The 21,617-nt window shown below is 42.9% G+C and overlaps 1 protein-coding gene across 2 annotated transcripts in view; it reads left to right on the top strand.

The window, feature by feature from the left end:
• The window catches only part of LOC126400112 (adenosine kinase-like), a 143,456-nt gene that overhangs the window by 39,838 nt on the left and 82,001 nt on the right, over positions 1 to 21,617 (top strand). For both annotated transcript variants that reach the window (XM_050060587.1, XM_050060588.1), the window contains 2 exons: positions 17,561 to 17,733; positions 21,044 to 21,152. In XM_050060587.1, coding sequence (XP_049916544.1) covers positions 17,561 to 17,733; positions 21,044 to 21,152 — 282 coding nt within the window. The remainder of the gene's footprint in view (positions 1 to 17,560; positions 17,734 to 21,043; positions 21,153 to 21,617) is intronic.

Genomic DNA, 21,617 nt, shown 5'->3' with positions numbered 1-21,617 from the left:
TTTACAGCGACCTGACCCTGACCTCAGACAAATAATTATAGTTTTCCTTGGCCCAATGTTTTCTGTACAGAACGATCTGATCAGTCTGTCATGTCTACATTGGCAGCAGCCCATTTGGCAACTCACCAAAGAGAAACATATTATTACAAAGTGGGTGTAACTTCCTTATGCCAATCACAAAGTGCTGGTTTGGCATTTCTGAATTCCTGTGGCTGGCAGCTGTTAGCGATTTCTCTGACAACCTTTTAAAGGAGCCTGCTGGGGCTTTCCCATCATTAACAATTATAAAGGAAAAAATCTCCTTGCATGCACACTCGCATACAGTGACTTTACACTGGGAGACAAGAAAAACAGAAGCCTCTGTACATTGTGATACAAGACAAGATGCAAGACTGCTCTGTGAACTCATTATTAATTGTTTATGACACTGTGTATTGTTAAATGAGGCTGACAGAATGTTAGAAATACAAAACCAACAGCACAAACTACACCATGAAGCTGAATTAACACCTCTCTGAAATAGTGTTAACAATTAAAAAATACAAAACACTCACTCTCCCAGGGCTGCATAATCATCTGACTTCCAAATATTATTATGACTAAATATCATTTTAACAATACATATACAATTTATAATTGTCTTATTTTACATTTTATCTGCATCTGAATGAGCATCAATATGGATTATGAGAAAATAGCCAGAATGTTCTGTGTTGAATTATTAACGGATAAATCTGGTGATGTTCTCAAATCCTACTAACCTACTAAAAAGTATTGCCTGTGTATCCAAATGCTGGTATGTGCCATAGACTGTCACTGTAGTTCAAAAACACATAAACGAGCCACACTGGTGCACAAGCTGACATTTAAACTGTGTATCCTCTATTTAACCAGGTTAAAGTCTCACTGAGGTTAAAAATCTCTTTTTCAAGAGTGACCTTGTCAAGAGGGCAGTGTAAACATTGTAACAACAAACAACGACATGCACCTTCATTAGGATGAACATCTCCTCTGTTTATTTAGAGTCAGTCCCACAAACACTGTCCTGCTGCAGTAAATAATCACTGGAGCACCAAATGTGTATTGATTTACTGCAGAAAATAGTCCCCAACAAATGCAGTAGTTGCTTCTTTTTGAGTGATGTTTGCTAAATCTGTAGTACCCAGTAGGGATGGGAGTTTAGATTTTTTTTGTGATGGATTGTCGACCCTTGTTAACCGATAATTAACTGTTCACATTGTGAGCTCCACGCCAATGACACTGTCTACCTGTACTGCACACACACAGTGACAGGGCTAACTGTTAGCATCACACGGCTACCATTTGCTAACAGGTCGAGGCGCTTCGGTGCGAGTTTGTTGGGACAGTTTGACAGCTTGGTGTCAGATGCCACGCGCGGCTGCTGTGAAAAGTTCAAGCTGCAATCTCTGAGGCTAAAAAGAAATGACACCAATGCAGAAGTGCCAAAAACTGCAGTTCATCACATGGCCACTTGAGGCTGGCAAGGGGTGAATTTTTTTTATAACTCGCTTATTTACAATTTTTTCAAGGCCTAAAGTTACGCACAATTAAGGACAGGGTAGCTTGAGTGACAGGCTGTCTACAAGGTGTCACCAAAGTCTATGAGTCAGATCCACCCCTCGCTTCTCCACAGCTTCAACATCTCGTCCAAATTTGGTCACTTCTAGCTCCAAAAAAAAAAAAGATGGCGATGGCCGAAATTTAACACTCGAGGCATTAAAACAGCAGTCCAGAAACCTGGTCTCACGTCAGCTACATCATTGGTTCATACAGTCTATGGTTAGCTCATGCTAACCATGCAGATTACAAACTGACCATTCTGTGTAATGGCAGCAACAGAAAGTTTGCTAATCCTTTCCACCAATGAATAGGATAAGTATCCAATGAGGGGGCTCTGTCTCTCATATAGGTGTCTACCTCTGCCTTTGGGTCATTAGGTTGTTGATAGGATCTGTAGTTGTCTTCTAGGAGCAGCATCATGGCATTGCCCTGGTGCCGTCCTATGACTAATTTCTGGGGAGCAGCAGATTTGGCTGTCTCATCATCTCCCCCTGTAGTGCCAGTTTATTATATTCAGTATATATTTTTAACTGTTTATCTGATAGTAATAATCAGTCAAAATTTTTGTCAGTTTAGGGTTAAACAGTTGGTTATTAATATTCCTAGAACCTAGCTGTTATGAAGCTACTGGCACTTAACAGAAATATGAAACTATTTACTTGTGAACTGTTTTTAGAGATTTACATCTTTTTTAGGCACCAATAGGCTTTGGAGACTAATACATTGTTGGTTTTGGTCTTTACATGGAATACTAAAAACATAGAATGATGTCAGCCTCATCCTTTAAGGAGCCCATTTTAAGTTCCTGGATATGCACCAAACACTGATTACTTGTTCCCTGACTCACCGCCCAACTTTTCACCAAATTTCAATGAAAGACTTTAGATATGCTGGTAACTCACACAGCATAAGAACAACATTCTGCACCAAAACCAGACATGATTACAAGTTGAACAAAAGCATGTATTTGTATTGTTGGATTGAATTACACAGTACAGTTCAGTTTTCTGTTTTCATGTGTTTATCAAGCATAAAACTTAAGGTCAACTTCTGTCCTTCAAATCTGTTCTCCTGCTCTTTGTGTGACAATATATTTCCCCTGAAAGAGGCTAGCATGCCTGGCATTAGCTTGTGACATTATTACACTAACACTGTATTCATGCTGTTTAGATTGGAAGCCACAGCCTTGAGATGTAATTGATGTTTCGATGATGTAGATTTTCTTATACACACAGATGGTTTATACTTAAGTGTATAATACCGTTAGAACAAGCACAGCTTGTTAGCCTCTTGCTTATTTAGCCTCTCTGCAGAGGTTACAGAGTGAAGTTAAGTTTATTGAACTTGGTATCCTTCTACACTCATTGGTTTTTATTTCAAGGGTGTGAGAGAGACACAGCACTTCCCCCTGGCTCTGAGCAGATCCTCTGTGCTGTGTTATTGTAGTGGTGACCTTGGTTCTTCTCTAAAAGCCTTCTGTCGGTGCAGATTCTTACAGGCACACAGCCTTGTAGTGTTGGCTGAAAACTCATTGAATCTGCTTCGCCAACAGGGCAGAAGGGTGCAGGTGCTGCCCTGAAATTGGTTTGCTTTTTGCTTAAAAAGTAAAGTGTGCTTAACCCAGAATGGCTCTTTCTAAACAGTCTCCGTAACCAGAATCAGCTCCCTCTGCTCCACTTTGGGTTTATGGTTTCACTGGAATTAAAGAGTCTGTTTACACTGTGCGAAACAAATATACAGTATGAATTGGATTCTGATACTAGACTGTATATGTTTGGGTTATGAAGACTGCTCAGATGGTGATATGTGGCCATTCCAATAATTATTCAGTGTGGGATGGGAGTTAGGTGAATCAGAGTTGGCGTGCAATCAGTTTTTAAAGATTATTATGAGACTGTGATTTTAAGGAGAAAATAGACTGAATGAGATCAAATTCGTTTTTTTGGCAGAAGGAGAGGCTTGTTGGCACACGGAACAATATCTAAATAGAAATCACATTTTTCACTCAAGTTAGATTTAACTGGAGTGCATTGTCCTCCTTTCTGGCTCAGAGACGTTGCTGTCTAGAAATGTGAAAGTTGCAGCCACAGAGTTTCGGTATATTAACATTATTGGCACGCAGGGTGTTATATCTGGCAAGGAGAATCCATTTTGAGGGGGTTTGGAAATACTGTATATGTAAAGAGCATCTGCGACAGACCTTAGTTTCTTCTCTTAACCTGCAAAGCGTTAAATAGGTCAGTAATATTTCCCCTTCTTTTTCTGCAGGGTTTGTAAGGCGCACAGGATACAGGACCAAATCATTAGCATGGATGGAATCCAGAGCATTAATGGTAACCAGGCAGAGTCGAATGACATTGTTATTGCAGCCGTTCCCGGGAAAGTGAGGGGAGCTGAAAATTTATATTTGATTTATAGCAGGGTTTGAATTTATGTTCCAACTCTCAATAGGAAAGTAAGTGATCTTCGCCTGCCTTCTCGCAAGAGAGGGCCCCACAGCATCTGGTGCTGGAAACATCTCTGTATCAAACGGAGCTCCTTCTAGTTTCTCTTTGCGCTGCTTAACCACCAAGAATTTACACCTGTAGGGGATATAGTATTACTATGTTTATTGGACTGGATTCAAGTCTGAGCCTTGAGAAATTATCAGATGAGTGAAATAAGCTGCTCTTTGTGGGAAAAACGTTGAGCAACAGGTTACGAGACACACTTTATTTTTGTTGTGTATGAGCTGATTACCTGCTATTTGCTTCTGCTGCAGTCATGATTGCAAAGATGGAGCCAAGTCATTATTTATCTTGCTTTATTATGTACTAAATGCTATAGCTTGAGTGTTGGCACAGCATTGCAAGCAGTATGGCACTGATACAAGGATCTTTGATTTACTCTGCTCAAGTGCTGTTATTTATTGGGAGCTCTTTTTCCAGCAGCTCACAGACGAGAGCAGAAATATACAGCTCACTGTCACTATGAGTGTGCTTTTGAATCCTTGAAACATCGTATCTTCACATTATTATCTGCTTGAAGTGATGATACGAATGCCATTCTTTATGGTTTGGTAATAACTGCCTTATTTTTCATAGGGACGCAGAGCATTATTTATCACTGGCAGTGTTCATGGGGATTAATGATGCATAACTCTGTCAGAGTTGTCTGGCATACAGCACCAGCCGAAGGAATCTGGAAGGTTATCAGAGCAATAAATCCCAAGTTTTTCGCCGTTGTTTGTCACGATGCACTGCAGCAGCCAGTAGTTATGACGGTTCCAGCTTGTCCCCCCCTCTCTCCTCTCCTCTCCCTCTCTCTGTAAGCCGTCAGAAAAATAACACAACTTGTTTAAGCTGCCAGTTGATAAGGTGGAATTTGATCGCACAGCCTCAAAGTTCAAAGCGGGCAACTGTTCTTAAATCTCCTCCTTATTACGTTGACTCTGTCTGCTTCCAGCTGGATGATGGGGTGTAGATAAGGAGTGCGCAAGCTCGCACACTCTCTCCACCTCTGATGTTCGTTCTTGGCAATGAGAACACGAGCACAGTCTGTTCAGTCTTGCATTTTAACTGTTTTGTCAATTGCCGTCATCCAATTCTGTTATGTCTATAAACTGAAAATTAAATTAGGTGTGCAGACTGTTACACAAGTTCAATCTATACCCACCCAGCAGCAGTATTTCTTTCATCATGGCTTATTTTCTCTGTTTAATTTATTGAATAAATTGCCCCTTTAACTTGCCAAGCAGGAGGAAGCCATCCATGCATTGTCCATGATCCGGGCAGAGAGGAAGATTCAGTCTATTAGTGCAATGATAGGGCCTTTACTGCGGCGAGCTCGCTGATTGAATGGCATCCTTCTCAAGGTCAGGCCGGAGCTAAGAGCTATTTTCTGCTTACCTGTGCAGCCAGCCAGCCACAGAATCTGCACACAAACTGCCTTTACACCAGCGAGCTTAGTAAGCGGAGAAGCTCATCACTGATATTTCCAGCTGGTAACATGAAGAGAAACCTCTTTGCCTGCAGAAAAGGACACAAAGGCATGAGTAATATGATAAGTGGGATCTTGCTACAGTGCGTAAAGACATTAGGAATGTTGTTTTTCGATCTGCGCCAAGGGCCGAATCATATCCTCCCATTGTGTCCCTGTCAAAGTAAAGCAGCGTGTTAAACGTGAATCAGTTTGCGGCATAAGTGCAGATGGGGTCAGGGGTCAGACTGGAAGCACAGCTGTTTTGTGTGCTTGTTTCTGGTGTAAGTGACTTGCACGCTGTTGCTGGCCCGGTTTCCTAGAAAAACAGAAGCACCTAGCTGAAATAATGCAACATGATCACCATTAACAGAATTTGTGACAGTCATGTTTTAAGCTGCTTATGTACAGAGACCTATTTTATATATATGTTTAAATAACTGCTAAACAATACATGAGTGTGTCAGTGACCTGACGATGGATCTACTGGGAGATTAGGGTTAATAATGTCTGGGATGGAGGGTTTTTGTTGAATGATCTCGATCATCATTTTGCTGATGGTAAATTATGTCAGAAAAATGCAGTCATAACACTCATTAGAGCCCACTTCCTCCCAGCAGCTAATGTTTTGAAGTGAATTTTCCGCACCGCCACATTGAATTTAGCCGGGCTTGACCTGTGCTAAGCCCTCAACTGGGGCTGTCATTTGGCGTATGTTTAAAAAAAAAAAAAAAAATCTCTTCGGTAACACGGATCACCCGCGCTGTCACCGTATCTGGGAGGGGGGCACTGCCACCTTCGCAAGATCAAAGCACCGTGCAAATCCGCCATACTGCATACAGGGGAGTTGTTGGAAAAGGAGCGTGAGGGGGGGGGGGCAGAACTGATTCACCTGTGCAGGGGCCGAGCACAGCTGCACTCCCACCAGCTGGAGCTCACAGACCACAGACAGGATTAGAGGCTTTAGCTGCAAAGGTCCCTCATCATCTCTCCGCCTGAACCTTGTATGGCAACAACCCCCGCAAACACAAACGCCACTTTATGATCACTTAATAACACCCCCCGTCCTCACTTCATGCACACACACTCGGTAAATCAGCTCATGCGCTTTTATAGCCGCCATTGTCTCAGATAAATAGGACAACCCGGCAGTCTGGGACTCCCAGCCCATGAATCTGGTGTGGAGGCATTTTCTCTCCTCAGCCCCCACCCCACCCCACCCTCAGAAAGGTATCACTGTACGGCCCGCCATTGTGAAGCTGCTCCCCGGCTTCTGTATCCGAGCTCAGCCCCTCATGCCTGCCAGGTAAACCCGTCTGCCTCTTTGCTGCTGCGATAGGGGAGTTTGGCTCTGACTGACTGAAACAACATCACCTTGTTTATCCTGTAAATAATTCACCCCTCCCGGGCAACAGAAACAAAATCAAGGTTGTGTGTTTAACAAGGGAGGCAGGGAATGAAGAGGAGCCAAAAAGAAAAAAAAAATCAGGTGTTTCCTTTTTAGATAAACTTGCCGCCTGGGGACAGCGACACATCCCTGATTCCTATGCAGTGCGAAGATGCTGCAGTGAGATGTGTTAGGAGGTGTGTATATATGTGTGTGTGTGAAGGGGAGGTTTATTTGTGTGCTCACTGAACTTGCCCTTTGATAGCTCTCTGAAGAGGGTGCAGAGATACTGTCGGGGACATTCTTGTCGTGTTTAACATCAGAACCTATGGAGTGTGTCAGCGCGTCATCGAGTTTGATGCTTATCATCGGGGGCTGTTCCTGGGAGCTGTCACCTCCCCGCCCGCCGCCCCATCTGTGACACATGTGTGTATGCGGACACGCAAGCTGCCTACGTTTGTTTTGGTGTTTTGTGTTGTCTAACACCACTCCCCTGGGGTAGTGTACCAGTGTCTAGTATTGACAGACTGTTTATTTCCCTCTCACTTGTAGCTTCCGCTCTTTTTATTTGTTGGGTTTTAAACATGGCTGATACTTTGTACAGTGCCACCCATATGTATTTAGACAGTGAGGGTTATTATTGTGTTGACTCTGTACTCTGACTCTCTGTATTTGGTCTACATGAACATTTTCACATGGAGGATAAGAAGAAATTCAGAAATTCATGCTACAATCGTCGAAAAAGCAAAGTTTTTATGCTTGTTTTTCACATATTGTAGATATTTTTCCAAAAAAGATTTAAGCGGTGCCCTGGTGGCTTAAATCTGTAAGGCACTGACCATCATGATGGGCTGGTGACTATAATCAACCGATTTTCAGCTTGATCGGCCATGACTGCTGAATGGCTAGTCAGTTTCACATATAGCCAACCTGCGCCAATCAAATTTACATGCATGCACCGCACTATGCTTCACGACGCTCGAACAGCAGCACAGAAAGTAACTCACACAGTAGAAAGTAATCATGGAGTTGGTAAGTAGCGCAAAAGTAGCATAGCACAGCTAATGCTAATGGTTCCATGTAAGTGGATGGAAGATGGTAAAACATGTAGCTTCTTAGTCAGGGAGGTATAACTCCAAAAGAACACAAAAACAGGTGGTTAACCTCGTCTGCTAGTTAACTGATAAGTCAAGATAACCAGCAGACTACTGGGGTAGTTTATAATAAGCTCAACAGTTTTACATAGAAAAGCTAATGCTAAGTGGATGGAAGATGCTAAAACGATAAGGGCCATATTCCGGGAGGTATAGTTAAATAAAAACACAGATTTGGGTGGTGTAACTTAGTTTGCTGCTTAGTCTAGTTAGCTGTCTTACAAAGTCTGGTGCATTTGATAGATTTGGTTGTTTCTTCCATGGCAGCCAAATGATCTTACGCAAGTGATTGAAAGGCAAATAAAGTGGTAACGTAACCTGAGCTGAAAGGGAGCTTTCAATCAGGCTTGGTCTGATCTTGCCCCCACAGTTCTGAGAAATGGGCAGCCAAATTAGCTGTTGTTGAACCAGGTTTACTAATCATGAACATTTGTATTCACTGAGGTTTTTGTGACAAAGTGTCGCACACTCTGGCTTCATATGCATTTCTTTTATTTGATGACGTTTCGGCCTTTGGGCCTTCTTCAAGATCAACAAACATATTGAGACACAGGTACGCTGATCTGTTATATGGACCACACCTTTGTCACACATTCGCTGATGATTAGGTGATCATGCTACACCATTAGGTTAAGCAAATAACAGTCACAAACACAGTCACACAGTTGACAGTGGTTAGATAATCATGCCATTAGGCTGAGCAAAGAAACAATTTTGAGGCCCTCAACAAATCAATACCTTTGAACCAAAACATTGTTTGGAGCTACAGCCAATCACGTCATCAAAACAAATAACAACAGCCAATGCATATTCTACCACAACAATGTTAAAATACAGAAGTATTAAACAGATTACTTATAGATAGATAGCAAACAACTCAACTTTGATATCATATCCATTTTTAAGATTTTAAGTTTCCAGTGGCTCCCTAGAAAGGTTACTAATGTTTGTGCATTTTGCCAGTGATAGTTCTTTGAAAGAAAAAAAATCAGAATCGGTAGTTCAGACTAGAATCAGAATTGGCTAAGAAAATTGCAATCAATGCATCTCTCATTAGATAATCAGTTGTCTGAATCTGATTTATTGCCAAGTGGGTTTTCACATACAAGGAATCTGCTTTGTTGTGTTGGTGTTTGGACAAGAAACATGAATATAGAATAGGAAAATGCAATAAGAATATTTAAAAATACTGTATGTATGATATATATGTATGTATTCAAAATCTGAAAATATGCATGTGGAACTGTTTTAAATACTGTCAGTAAACTAATAAAGGCCTGAAACGTCTTCAGAAAATAAGATCTAATGAGCAGATACACAGAGACACAATGACATATCTGCCTCTGCTTTTGTTACTGTAGACAAATCACATGTATCTTGTTGTCACTTCCTCTTACAGTACATGCCTCCCTGAGGTGCCATGAACCTTACACGTTACATGTCACCCCCCTCCCTTCTCTGTCCTCCATGGCTGATTAAGAATGCGTTCCGACACAGTATGCATGGATCACGTGCACATATCACATGCATTATACAAATGCCATCTTAAGTGAGAATCAGCCATCATCAAGGTTACTGCTCCTCGATTAATTATGTAATCCTGGTGTGGTCTCAATCTATTTGCATAACAGTAGTTGATGGAAACCCAAATTGATTGCACTGCATTTGCACAGTATTTTAATGCAAAATAAGTAATGAGGAAATGTATCCTCTTCTTCATCTGGTAGCACTGGCACAAGTCCATTCATTGTTCTCTCTGTATGAATGTAAAATCGTCTGGAGGTTTGGAATTGTATCATAACTCCCTTAATATGATTTAATTCTCTCAGAAACAGGTTGTTGTGGTGGGATATAGCTTAGTGAAGGATCAACGCGTCAACCAATAGGGTATCAGAATCAGTTTGATTTGATAGGCTGAGCGTCTTCGGGCCCTTACAAGTCAACGGTTGACTGTTGGTCAATGTCGGCGAACATCTGTCACCCTAGTTTTGGTTGTTTGTCGTGCACAATTGACCCTAGTAGGCCCTTGTCAACTTTTTTGGGGCCGATTCAGCATGTTGAATTAGCGTCGGAGACACCAGAGCCCATCAGTGAATGAAATCACTCTGATTGGCAGTTCAGCTCAGTGCATGAGAAGAGAAACAGAAGTGAGGAAAGTAAACAAATGGCTAAAGTCAAGAGGGCGTGAGATCGAAACTAAGTTGTTATATTCGGTAAGATTTTTTTTTAGCCGTTGAGCTCTTAAGCAGAAACAGTACAGAACTTTTTGTTGTATTGTTTATGTGCTAACTGGCTAACTAGCTTCTTGAACCCATCTTGTTGGTTATCCAGTTTCCCTTTTTGTATATAGACTACCTCCGCCTGCTGCCACAGAGATACTTTTCCTCTCATATTGTTTTCCTCGCAGAATTAACTGGCTAGTTGGCGATTGGCTGTCGTCTTTGTGGTGTGTTCCAAGTGCAACTTTTTTGCAGAGACACAGATAATGTGCCGTGATGCAACAGTCAGCTTTTGTCACCACTAATTCTTTGATGTTGGTTTGGTGTGTCTGGGCCTTAAGTCATGCCTATTAGTGCAACATGAGGTCATCATTGAAATGTAACTGATTTCTAGGAAGAATTTGTTTTCCAAGAAGTTAAATTCCCCATTTAATGGGATCTTAAAGCTGAGAGTCAGTCCTTTAACCACAATTAAATTTCAGATCCTAAGCTAAAGTCGAACCATAACAAAAGGAAATGAGTCACTGTCCAAATACTTGGAGATTGCACAGTACATTTGAACATCATTAGAGCATCAGTCAGCTTTATATTGTCCTGCAGCCAGAGCCTAAAGCTGCACCACAACTGTGAAACAACCATTACAAAAGGAGACTTGAGTAGTGATACACAAGCCTCCCCACCATGCTGGTGTGTCAGCAAGGGACGAGCCAGGCGCTGATCAGAAGACAACGAGGATCTGGATATTTGAAGCTGATATTGGGCCGGATTCCCATCGGGCTACATGCTATGCCTCCCCTTTGAGTGTTGATTGCAGAGAGGAGAATGTGGTTGACTGATCTGAAAGGAAATTACTGGAGAGAGAGCTTATCCATGCCTTTGACTGATAATCAGCTCATTATCGTGTTGATCATTTACAGCTCTCCCTCTCGCCTGCTCTCTATTCTTTTAGCTGTGTCACTGAAGCAGAGCACAGAGACTTTTTAATGGCTTGGCAGGGAGCCCGCTGTGGTGAGGCAGGGTTAAAACAAGCATGCTAGCCCTGGCTAGTCTCCACTTTTACACAGTACAGGTCCCCACCCCACTTATCAACCCTCCCAGGGACGAGAAAAAATTAAAGAAAAACAACAACAGCGACAACAACATATGCAACCCCAACGCGAGTAGTGCCCTAGCACCCCAACATGGCTAACTGTGCATGAAATTGAACTGATTGGAGTTATTGACCAGAAGGCTCCAGCCCCTGAGAGGACAGGGAGTGTGGTGGTGGTGGAGAAGAGGGGGGTGGCTTGTGTGTTACCTGATTGAGTGAAAAATCCTCAGCCGGTTGCTTTGATGCCCTGCACTTTACAGGAAAGAGTGATTTAATGGAAGCTGCCAGACCTCATCAATGTCAGCGCTCGTGGTGAGGGCCCTCCGCTCCGCCGTGCTTTATATAAAAGCGCTCGCCATGACAGGTCCTGATGGACAGATGTTTGCTAGTTGTTTTAACTGCACAGTAAAAAGAAACACGGGTATCAGCCTCCACCTCTGGCTCTAAAAGACAGGCCGTGCAGCGAGGGGAGGCTGTTACAGGCCACCCCGGCGTGCAGCACCCTCGCCCTCAGCTATTTTAGGCCTCTATAAATAGCCCTATTGAATTTTTGCCGGGTTGATAAGCCTATAATTAATGTGACCATCATTAGGCACGGACATGTTCTTCTCAAGAGGACCCCGCTGGTGAGGTGAAGCGAGGAGAATGAAGACTTTTACTCCGTCCTTGTTTTAAGGATGAGCTGAGCAGCATGAGAGGGTGGAAACTGTAGTGACGGGCCAACCAGCGTCCCAGTGATGTGCAGAAGGCGCCACTTTGTTGTCGAACTGCAGGATAACACACAGTGTCATCTATCAACTCTCCACAAAAGCCCACTGTGCAGCGTCTTCAGTAGATCTGAATTGCATTGGAATTGCATCATTAATAGAGCAGAAATGATTCCCAGCAACTCCGGGAGAATACATTGACCCCTGAGGGAGACTCAAAACAAGACAATGTTTTTACAGGAGGAATATCTAACTAGAGGTCCTATTACCACTTCATCAATATACAGCAGCAAGTGAGCGGGGAGACGGAAGAAGGGAGGGGAGCGCAAAAAAAAAACAGAAGAAGAGGGAATGTAATAGCTTATAGTGCTAATGGCAGTCTGAGCGCTCAAGTCCCAAACATTCAGCCGCCTCATCTCATCTGGGCTGTGTAATTGCCCTCCTGGAAGCTGCCACGCGAGGCGGCTGCCTCCATAGTGAAGAGTGGCAGCTGCTGGATGTTGAGGAGCAGGCCTAGGTCAGCTCCCCAAGTGGGGCTCCTTGCAACCATGAGATGTCATAATTAATAGCTATCTGGGGGCCCCAGGGCCAGTGTAGGGCGGGCTGGCTGGCAGGCGGGCGGGTGGGTTGGGTGAGATTATTTGGGTAAATGGAAGCCAAACAGAAAGAGACGCCAGACTTATTCTCCACTTAACATAATGTATACTTATCACTTTGCCTTTAGCGTGTACGCCTTTGCAGCATCTTACCCCCTGCTTTTCAGGGATATTTTTCTCGCTTGTTTGTATTAGGTTTTTCTTCCGTATCTAAACGCACCTAGAGATATGTCGCTGTGGTGTATCATGGGAACTTATTAATCTTTGGGGACCAGCGTTCTCCCTAGTTAAGTAAATATACATGAGCTGCTGTGCAAGATACAAGCTCCCAGCACCTTCAGAAAAATCTGTTACTTCAGCTTCCCTCTTTCTTCCCATCCTCCTCCTCTCTCCCTCTCTAACATGCCGCCTGGGGGCAAATCTCACTCTGTCTCATCTGCTGCTTAATTTCACTGGAGCGGCCCTCAGTAATGAAGCGCCTTGATGTACATTTGCCAATTTCTGCCTCTGCCACTGCGGTATAATTGGGATGTGACTAAGCATGAATACCCAGCGCAGGGTTGGTTGACCTCTTGGCGACCCCGCGAATAGCGCTTTTGTCATAATGGAGGTATTATCTCACGTAATCTGGGAATGGAGAGGGATTGTCTGCAGGGTGCCAGGGATGGAAATGAATTGATATAACTCCCCGCTCCTGTGCACCACAGAGGAGAGAAAAAAAACCTGCAAGATACATTTTTTTACATGCTCATAATGAAGACATTTTCTTCTTATCTATTGCTGCTTTGTGTTTATTGGAGTAGGAGAGCAGCTTCTGGCAAAAGCAGGGGTGGGTTTTTTAGGAAGGGAGGGAGTTTTGATGCGGTGGCACTAGAGAGGATGTCTCTGTATGTGTGTATATATGTGTGTGTGTGTCAGTCTTTTCCCTGCGTGGGTGCACTGTGTACTCATGCACATGTTAGTGTGTATGTGTGTCTGTTAATGACCCTGTAAAATGACAAGCTGAGCTGGCAGTGAGAGTACAGCCGACGGTCAGAGAGAGAGAGAAGGAGAGGAGGTGGAGGAGGCAGGAGAGGTCAGATGGGGGGGGGTTTGGTTGCGAGGTCGGTGGTTCCACTGTGATTCACCATGCTGTCATCAGAGGGACGGGGGCCCCTGAGTGGCCCTTTCTATTCCCACCTGAGAGGCCTGCAAATGGAGGGGCCGCGCTGTCATTATTTACAGCCCGCAGCTCCTAACCTTGGATTCGGAGCTCATCACGGCGAAGAGAAAATCAGATAGGACTTGACGTGTACCCGAGCCAGTGACCTTGATAAGTGTGAGGTGCCTGCAGCAAGAGGTTAGGGAAGAAGAGCTCGCTTCTGTCGGCTTTTGCTGTGGATTTGCGCGTGCGTGTTTGTACTTGTTTGTGTATTTCAGCCAGGTGGGGAGGAAAAGTTGGTGGGGGGGGGCAGGACTGAGTGACTGAGCCATGACTCAAGTTGACACGTGGAAGGCCCGCTCATGGGCCAAGATACAGCAGGCATATGTGGCATTATTACTGTTCATTTGCTGCCAGTAGGGCTGAAAAGATTAGTCGAGTAATTGATTAGTGCATTGATGATTGATAATTGCTTCATAGTTATTTGTCAAGCAAACATTGCGGCAACTACTTAACTAATCTATATAAACAGATGTCTGCATATGAATGGAGAATATGTGTGCAACAGGACAAGATTTTGGTATCGGAAGTGTTCTGGTTTGTGTTTGAGCGGGCTTTGGTTGCCTGCAGGTAAACAGTCCGTGTGGAGGGCAAAAGAATAAACAATATATTTATTGGTCAACTTGTACAATGAATAGCATGTATATAAAACACAGCAAACATTTTTCCCATTGCTCTACCTCGCATTACCCCATCCCCATCAACTGTGTACAGACATAATACATATATATAAACATTAGAAATAAATAACTCAGTAAATAATAAAAATAAGATAACTAAAGTAAAAGGTGTTTCTCAGATCATAATGCAACCCCTCAGAGCCTGTTTGTGCTGAAGCAAGTTTCCAACATCAGCATTATGTTTTAAGAAGTACATAAAAAGTCTCAGATATCATTAAAAACATTTAGTTATACATAACAATATATGTTATCTGCTCAATTGATATGTTTGACACCATTTCTTTAATCCACATTCTGATTCTTGACAATTTAGCTTTTTAATAGCTTCTGCATTCATGTGCAGATATCTCAGGGTTCCCGTGGATCCATAAAAAGTCTTAAAAGGCATTGAATTCATTCATTTAAAGGCCTTAACTGGTATTTGCATATCTATTTTTAAATGCCCGTAGAATTGCAACCAAATAAGACAGAGCAATAATTATTTTTGCATATATAACCGGAGGAGTTACATTAACATATCACGCATTCATCGTGTCCCGGAGCGCTGTTTCCTTGCACTAATGGGTCTGTAGAAATCCAGAAAAAATGCACACAACAAAAACATCATAATCCAGACCGCGGGTATTCACAGCACTTCCTACGTTGGAATAAGCGTCACCACGTAATGAGCATGAACTAATTTTCTTGTGTATATTTAGAAAAATGTGTTTAAAAAAAAACTAATATCATTTTTTTGTGGTTTGTTGCACTTTTTTTTTTTTTTTTTTTAGCAATTTATTTCATTAGTATGGACATAAGTTCAGACATATTAAAAATTGGGATGTAATGGTTGTATTGATGTATAGCATATTATTTCATTTTCATTTTCATGTTTATTTGATAGGGACAGATACATATACATAGAGAATTGCACAGCAATTAACCAATGCAATGTATCACAGCATTCGTAGCTACTGCTAATTTCCAATGCCCCTCCCTAGAAGGGCCTTTAAAAAAAACATACAAAACAACATACACATACACAACAACAACAAATACATATATTTACATACAGATACACATCATATGCATATTGTATACCTACCCTACCTCCCACCCCACCCACCTACCCACCCCTACACATGACTACATAACTGATTACCTTTTAAAAATCAGCACTCACTACGGCATGTAAAAATTTTATGCTCTGGTGGATTTGCTCTATGGTAATGTTTTAAATCAGTCTTTTAAAAGTCTTAAAATTCTAAGCCATAAGAAGTGGGACTTTTTTATTAATCTTTTTCTTTTAAATAATTAACCAAATACCTCTAGTTTAAACATCATGCAGGTCAGGTTAGTTAAACCAACAACACATATTTATTTCCGCCTGGAATGCACAGAGCAGAGCATCCACTGGCTGCTAGCTTGATGTCATTGAACCCTGGACGACATGAGGAAGTGCAAATCCAATGAAAATGGTCTATTTAACCAAGATTTGTGGCGTGACTCAAACTGGTACAAGGCAATGCATACAAGGCTTGGTGAATTTCATACTTGGCAGAATGGCAAACAAGGCAGTGGAATTCCACATGCAGTTAGAAAACTCACCAACAAACACTAGGTATTTCCCATTTCATGTCTCTGCCATAAGACATTTGAGAAAAATTGTCCCTAACCCTAAGTAATTGATATCAGTTCATGTTTTTTTTCCTTCAGTTTTTGTAATTGTAAAATTGGTCTTGAATTAAATTTCGAGTAGCCTTAGATATGTCTTAAAAAGTCTTAAATCTAACTTTCTGTAGGCTGTAGGAACCCTGTATCTGTTGTATCTGTGTTTGTAGTGCTTCAGGTTGCTAATTGGACTGTAAACAATAACCAGACCCAAAGGAGAAAGTCTTGACCAGGATATCTGCTGGCTCCAATGGAAACCTCGAAATATTTGTCGTTGCCCCCACAGGCTAAATTGTAGTCAGACTGGTAGCCAATGGGCTACCAGTCATACTACATACAAACTGGTCATACAAACCACGCAATTTGAAAATACCTTAGGCTGTGGGATTTTCTGTCGGAATTTTTCATCAAAAAACAAAGGGAATGATGGAGAGTGACAATAATCATCATTATTTACAGGCTGATTTGTTACCAGGTAAAAGCCATGAGCCTCACAGGTCAGCTATGTTTGTAAATTGGCAGCCTTGGTATGAAAACACACCTGACCCTTGATTAAAGTAATGCATTTTTTTCCTGGGTAATTTTTTCTCTCCAATTTTTTCCCCATCTGAACTAGTTACCCAGAGACCAGAAGGGGTAGTGCAAAATAACAGGGGAGAGCATCTCTGGATGGGTGATGAAAATGCATTTTTCTTCCCCCACCGAGATGCTATTTGGTCGTGTGAAATGATTAATTTCACACATATACAGGTCATCCCCAAAAGCAGCAACATCTCATTCACAAGGGGCCCCCGTCAGCAACAAAACAGGAGGCTGCAATAAAATGAGCAAACAGCAGCACGTACTGTACGTCAATAAATCTTTGGAGGTTAAACCTGAGCGCTGTAGAATTTGAGCAGCCCCCACCCTCCTCCCCCTCTCTCATCAGGTAAAAGTCACTGAGTACATCAGGACTGTCGAGACCAAAAAATGGCCGACGAGCAGTTCAGGGAGTGTCCTGTGGTAGCAGGTACACACTCTCTCTCACACACACAGTCTGTGTTTGCATAAGTAGGATGGAGCCTTGAATTATGGGGTTTGTGTAAATAAGGAGATGAGACTGTTTTTAGCACACATGGAAGAGGGAGTGCTTGGATGAGAATAGTGCCTCTATGTGGAGTGGAATTGGTCTTGGGTTGTTTACGACAGCTCGCAGCCCTCATATATCACAAGCAGTATGTTTGCTGTGAAGCTACAGTTTGTATGCCATCTGCCTTAGCTGAACTTGACCCTTCAAACAGACTTATATTTTGTAAACTGAGCTCACTGTAACTGCTGTTTTTATTTTCTCTTTCCTAGTGGATGATCCAGAAACCCCACAAGGTGGCTACTTTCTTCGGGTGCATCGGTACCGACCAATTCGGGGAGATCCTGAAGAAGAAGGCTGAAGAAGCCCACGTCGACGCGCATTACTATGAACAAAATGTGGAGCCAACTGGTACCTGTGCAGCCTGCATCACCGGGGACAATAGGTTAGCCACCTTTCAGTCAACCCTGACCAAGAAATGACCCTCTTGCTGAGTAGCTCGGATTCAAAATAGTCCTTCTGGTTCATTTTTACATCCTCAGGCAGGCAGTTGACTCCTCGGGGCTGGAAGTCATAACAGGGAATCATAGCTCAGCTCACACATCAAAAGGAAAAAGAACAGCTTGAGTGTGTTTTTCCAGGCCCCCACTCAGTCTCTGCCGCCCCAGTGGGTTGTCATCCATCTATAGGCTGACAGTAGCAATGTGTTAGAGATGGCTGGGCTATCCCAGCTCTCACCTGTCAGCCTTCTCGGCTGTAAAAGGGGCTTTAGCATCTCTGGCGACTCTCACGCTAGTATCATCATCAGCACGTCTGAGACAGCAGAGGTCAAAGCCTGCACACACGCGCGCACACAAATATCACTAACAGCGAAGGCTCCAGTTCATGATAGACCAGGTGTGGATCAATAACCTCCTTCTCTAAACACTCCCCTCCTCTGCAGCCCTTCATCCGCTGCTACTGGAGTTGTCAGTCAGTCAACGGCTGGACCTTGACCGCCCCGGGAGCCAGCCCCGCTGAATAGTCTTAGTGGGCTTGTTTGATGTGGCTCTGACACCTGAAAAGGTCAGGTGCCGTGCTCAGGGAGACGAGCTCTGTAATATTTCTTACAGGTGTTTAACAGACAGCTCAGGAGGCCAGAGGAAAGGTCGCCGGCAGGGCCAGATTGGAAGGGTGATGGCTTTGAAGGATTGGGAGCCGGTGTGTCACAGCCCCGAGGCTTTGATTAGTGCAAGTCTTACGGGAAAAAAAATCTACTTCCCCTAGTCAGACTGACCATTTCAGTTGCAGTCTGTGAGGATGCTGTATGTATCCATGAATATTTTCATTTTAGCCATTTGGAAATATGTTGTTTCAGTTATAATAATCTGTAATCAAAGGTTCAATCAGTCAGTCAGTCAGTCAGTGTGAACAGTTTTATGTTATTTGGGGATACATTTCCAATACTTAGAATACTTTAAGTTAGAGTAAACGTTGTCGCTAGCCTGTGTAGTTGACTATCTGTACAAGAGGTTGAATGGTTCTCTGTAACTTTTTTTCCCCGTAGTTTAATCTGTAAGTGCCAAGACACAATCCACGTTTTTAACCACCCGAAAAGCATGAGGTCAGGCGCTGGTTGCTACTCTTGTGCCAAATCTGTGCCAACCTTCAAGGACGTGGTGGCAGGTTGCGCCTGACCCTGCTAAGGAACCATAACTAGCACTGTATCATAGCCTTCTTACCAGAAATCCCAGAGTCGGAGTTGATCTTCTTCCAGTTGTTTTTCAATATGTATTAGGTCTAAAATGTTGTCCGTGGGACAGATGTTAAGCTCTGGGTGGCCCTAAGGCACTAAAATGATCAGCTTCTCCTTATATTTATATTAGACAGGGACAAAAGGAAGACATCTACCAATTGTGATTGGCTGTTCCTTGTCACCAGAAAAATGGTGCAACTTTGTTTATGTCAAGATACAGCTGTCGCGGCCTGAAAAAATGGGTCTTAAGGGGTCTACCACACTTGCCTGCTTCGCTCTTGCTTTTGAGGTTGCCTTCCGCACGTCTACATTGAAAACAATAAATTTGAGGCCGCAAATAATCCAGCATGTGTACGGGCTTTATGAGTTGGATTCATGGATATATAAAGTGAACTGGATACTGCGTCGAAGGCAGGGCCCATTCATTCCTACAAAAGGTATAAAACACCTGAATCTTCCATACTGTGGGACCAATAGAAGAAGTGCACTAGAGACCTCCACCAACTGAGCAGCTAACCTCTGGTTCAGCCCTCCACTAACTTGAATGGGGATAAAATTATTTAATCATGCGGCTCTTTTAGACTTTTAAAATGTCATCAGACCAAATCGATCGCCACTGGATCAAATCCCGAGAGTGACAAAGTCATTTTACAGATATTGTGATGCTCAAAAAATTAACCCGCTGATTTACAGATATCCCTCTCCCAATATAAGTCTCTGGGAAAAGGCCCCGTGGGATCACGTTACAGACCTGGACCTTGTAATTCCACAGTTTGGCCACCATGTCAAATTGGCTTCAGAGCCCGGTTTAATTAGGAATAGTTCAGTTTTGGCAACTTTATATTATATCCACTGGCAGATCTTGGTTGGAGGCTACACAGCCTGAGAAGACAAGCTGTAGGGTAACAAAGCCCTTGTCACCATAGTTACAAGGAAGTGTCATTATGGAAATTGATGCTTGATATTTCTTTGAGATTGGTAGATAGAACTTGACCTGAATTGCACTCTTTTTTATGTAGGAAACTGGTAATTGTTAAAATTGAAAAACTTTCTTCCAGTCTGAATTTGCCAATTCCTGGAGAGGCTGATCAGCGTTTGGTTTCCCCAGTAGCTTATTGTAGTGTTTCAGTTTTACCTTTTGAATATAAGATATGATTAGATCCCACTGTTATTTGAGAGTGCCGTGCTTTGCTCACGTCTGTTGGACTTCCTCACTAATGACACTCATTTTGTCTGTCATGCTTGTTCTAACCTTTGAGTCCATTACTGCAGCTCAGGTCAAGTGCAGTCCTAATCCTGCTGTCATACCGCAGCCGTCGTCATCGCACTCTGATCATCTTAGCACACTGTTAGTCTTCTCTGTGATGCTAAACCACTGTGAGCACTTTTTTTTTTCTTTTTCGCCACGTGAGAACAGACCCCTTCCTGTAGCGGCACCCACCTGTCATATGGTCGCCTAACAGTTTTCCCCTAAGTAGCGATGATGGTTGCACTCATTTTGATGGCCGCTCATAAAGCGACAGCTCACGAGGACTGGCTAATGAGCTATGTTAAGATAATGCCACCTGCTTCACTTCCAGCTCCCACCCCTCACTACTCAGCTCAAGTGTTCATTTAGTAATGCATTTCTGTTGTTTTTCCACCTTTGTTAACAATGGACCACTTCTCCAGGTGATGTGATAATATGAATAATTTGTGGCTCATTGTTGGCCTTGAAAGTCCCTCTGCTTATTTTTATCTCTCCTTTTTTGTGGTGTTTGAGATAACCCCCCCCCCCCCACACACACACACACACACACACACACACACACACCTTTTTTTTAAAAAGAAAGAAAAATAAAGACATCCAGATGACTTTATTTCACCTTGGTGCAGACATTCTAAGAAACCATTATCATCCTTTTATATCGTGAAAGAACAAAGGAAAGTCTGGGGCCCGAGTGTTTTTAGGGATGTTTTTGAGACAAAATTAAGATGGATGATAAGCGAGGCGGAAGATTTATGGGGTCTGTCTCGGCAGGTCCCTTGTTGCTAACCTGGCAGCGGCAAACTGCTACAAAAAGGAAAAACACCTGGACTTGGACAGCAACTGGGAGCTGGTGAAGAAAGCCAAGGTCTATTATATTGCGGTAAGTGAGACCCTCTACATTCAAAATGACTGTTCCCCAACTCTATTGCCAGAAGAGGACAAAATGTTAAGAGGCTTTATTCAGGGAATGCCTCAGCGCGCCTTCAGCATTGTCAATATATCCATTCATCCTTTGTCGAGTGAAATGAGCTATGTTACCTATTGAGACAATACAGCTCCATTCTCCCTATTTTCCCCTCGTCTTTGTGCGCGAAGCTGCAGCACAGTGTGAAATTGTTCTACATGTAATGCATTCATTCATTTCTTTTTTACGTGAAGACAAGCCAACAGGTGCTGTGAAAGTGTGAAAATTGATTATTCGAGTTCATTCGGCTTTACCCCCTCCTACACAATCTTCCCCCTACAGACAAAACACACACACACACAGATTGAGGAGGACAGATGTGAGCTTAGACATTCACACACACTCAAGCTGCACCACTGAGGTAATGTCTTCACTTACAGC

The sequence above is a fragment of the Epinephelus moara genome, chromosome 13, assembly GCF_006386435.1.
Source record: "Epinephelus moara isolate mb chromosome 13, YSFRI_EMoa_1.0, whole genome shotgun sequence".
NCBI lineage: Eukaryota > Metazoa > Chordata > Actinopteri > Perciformes > Serranidae > Epinephelus > Epinephelus moara.
This window is presented reverse-complemented; position numbering and strand designations above follow the sequence as displayed.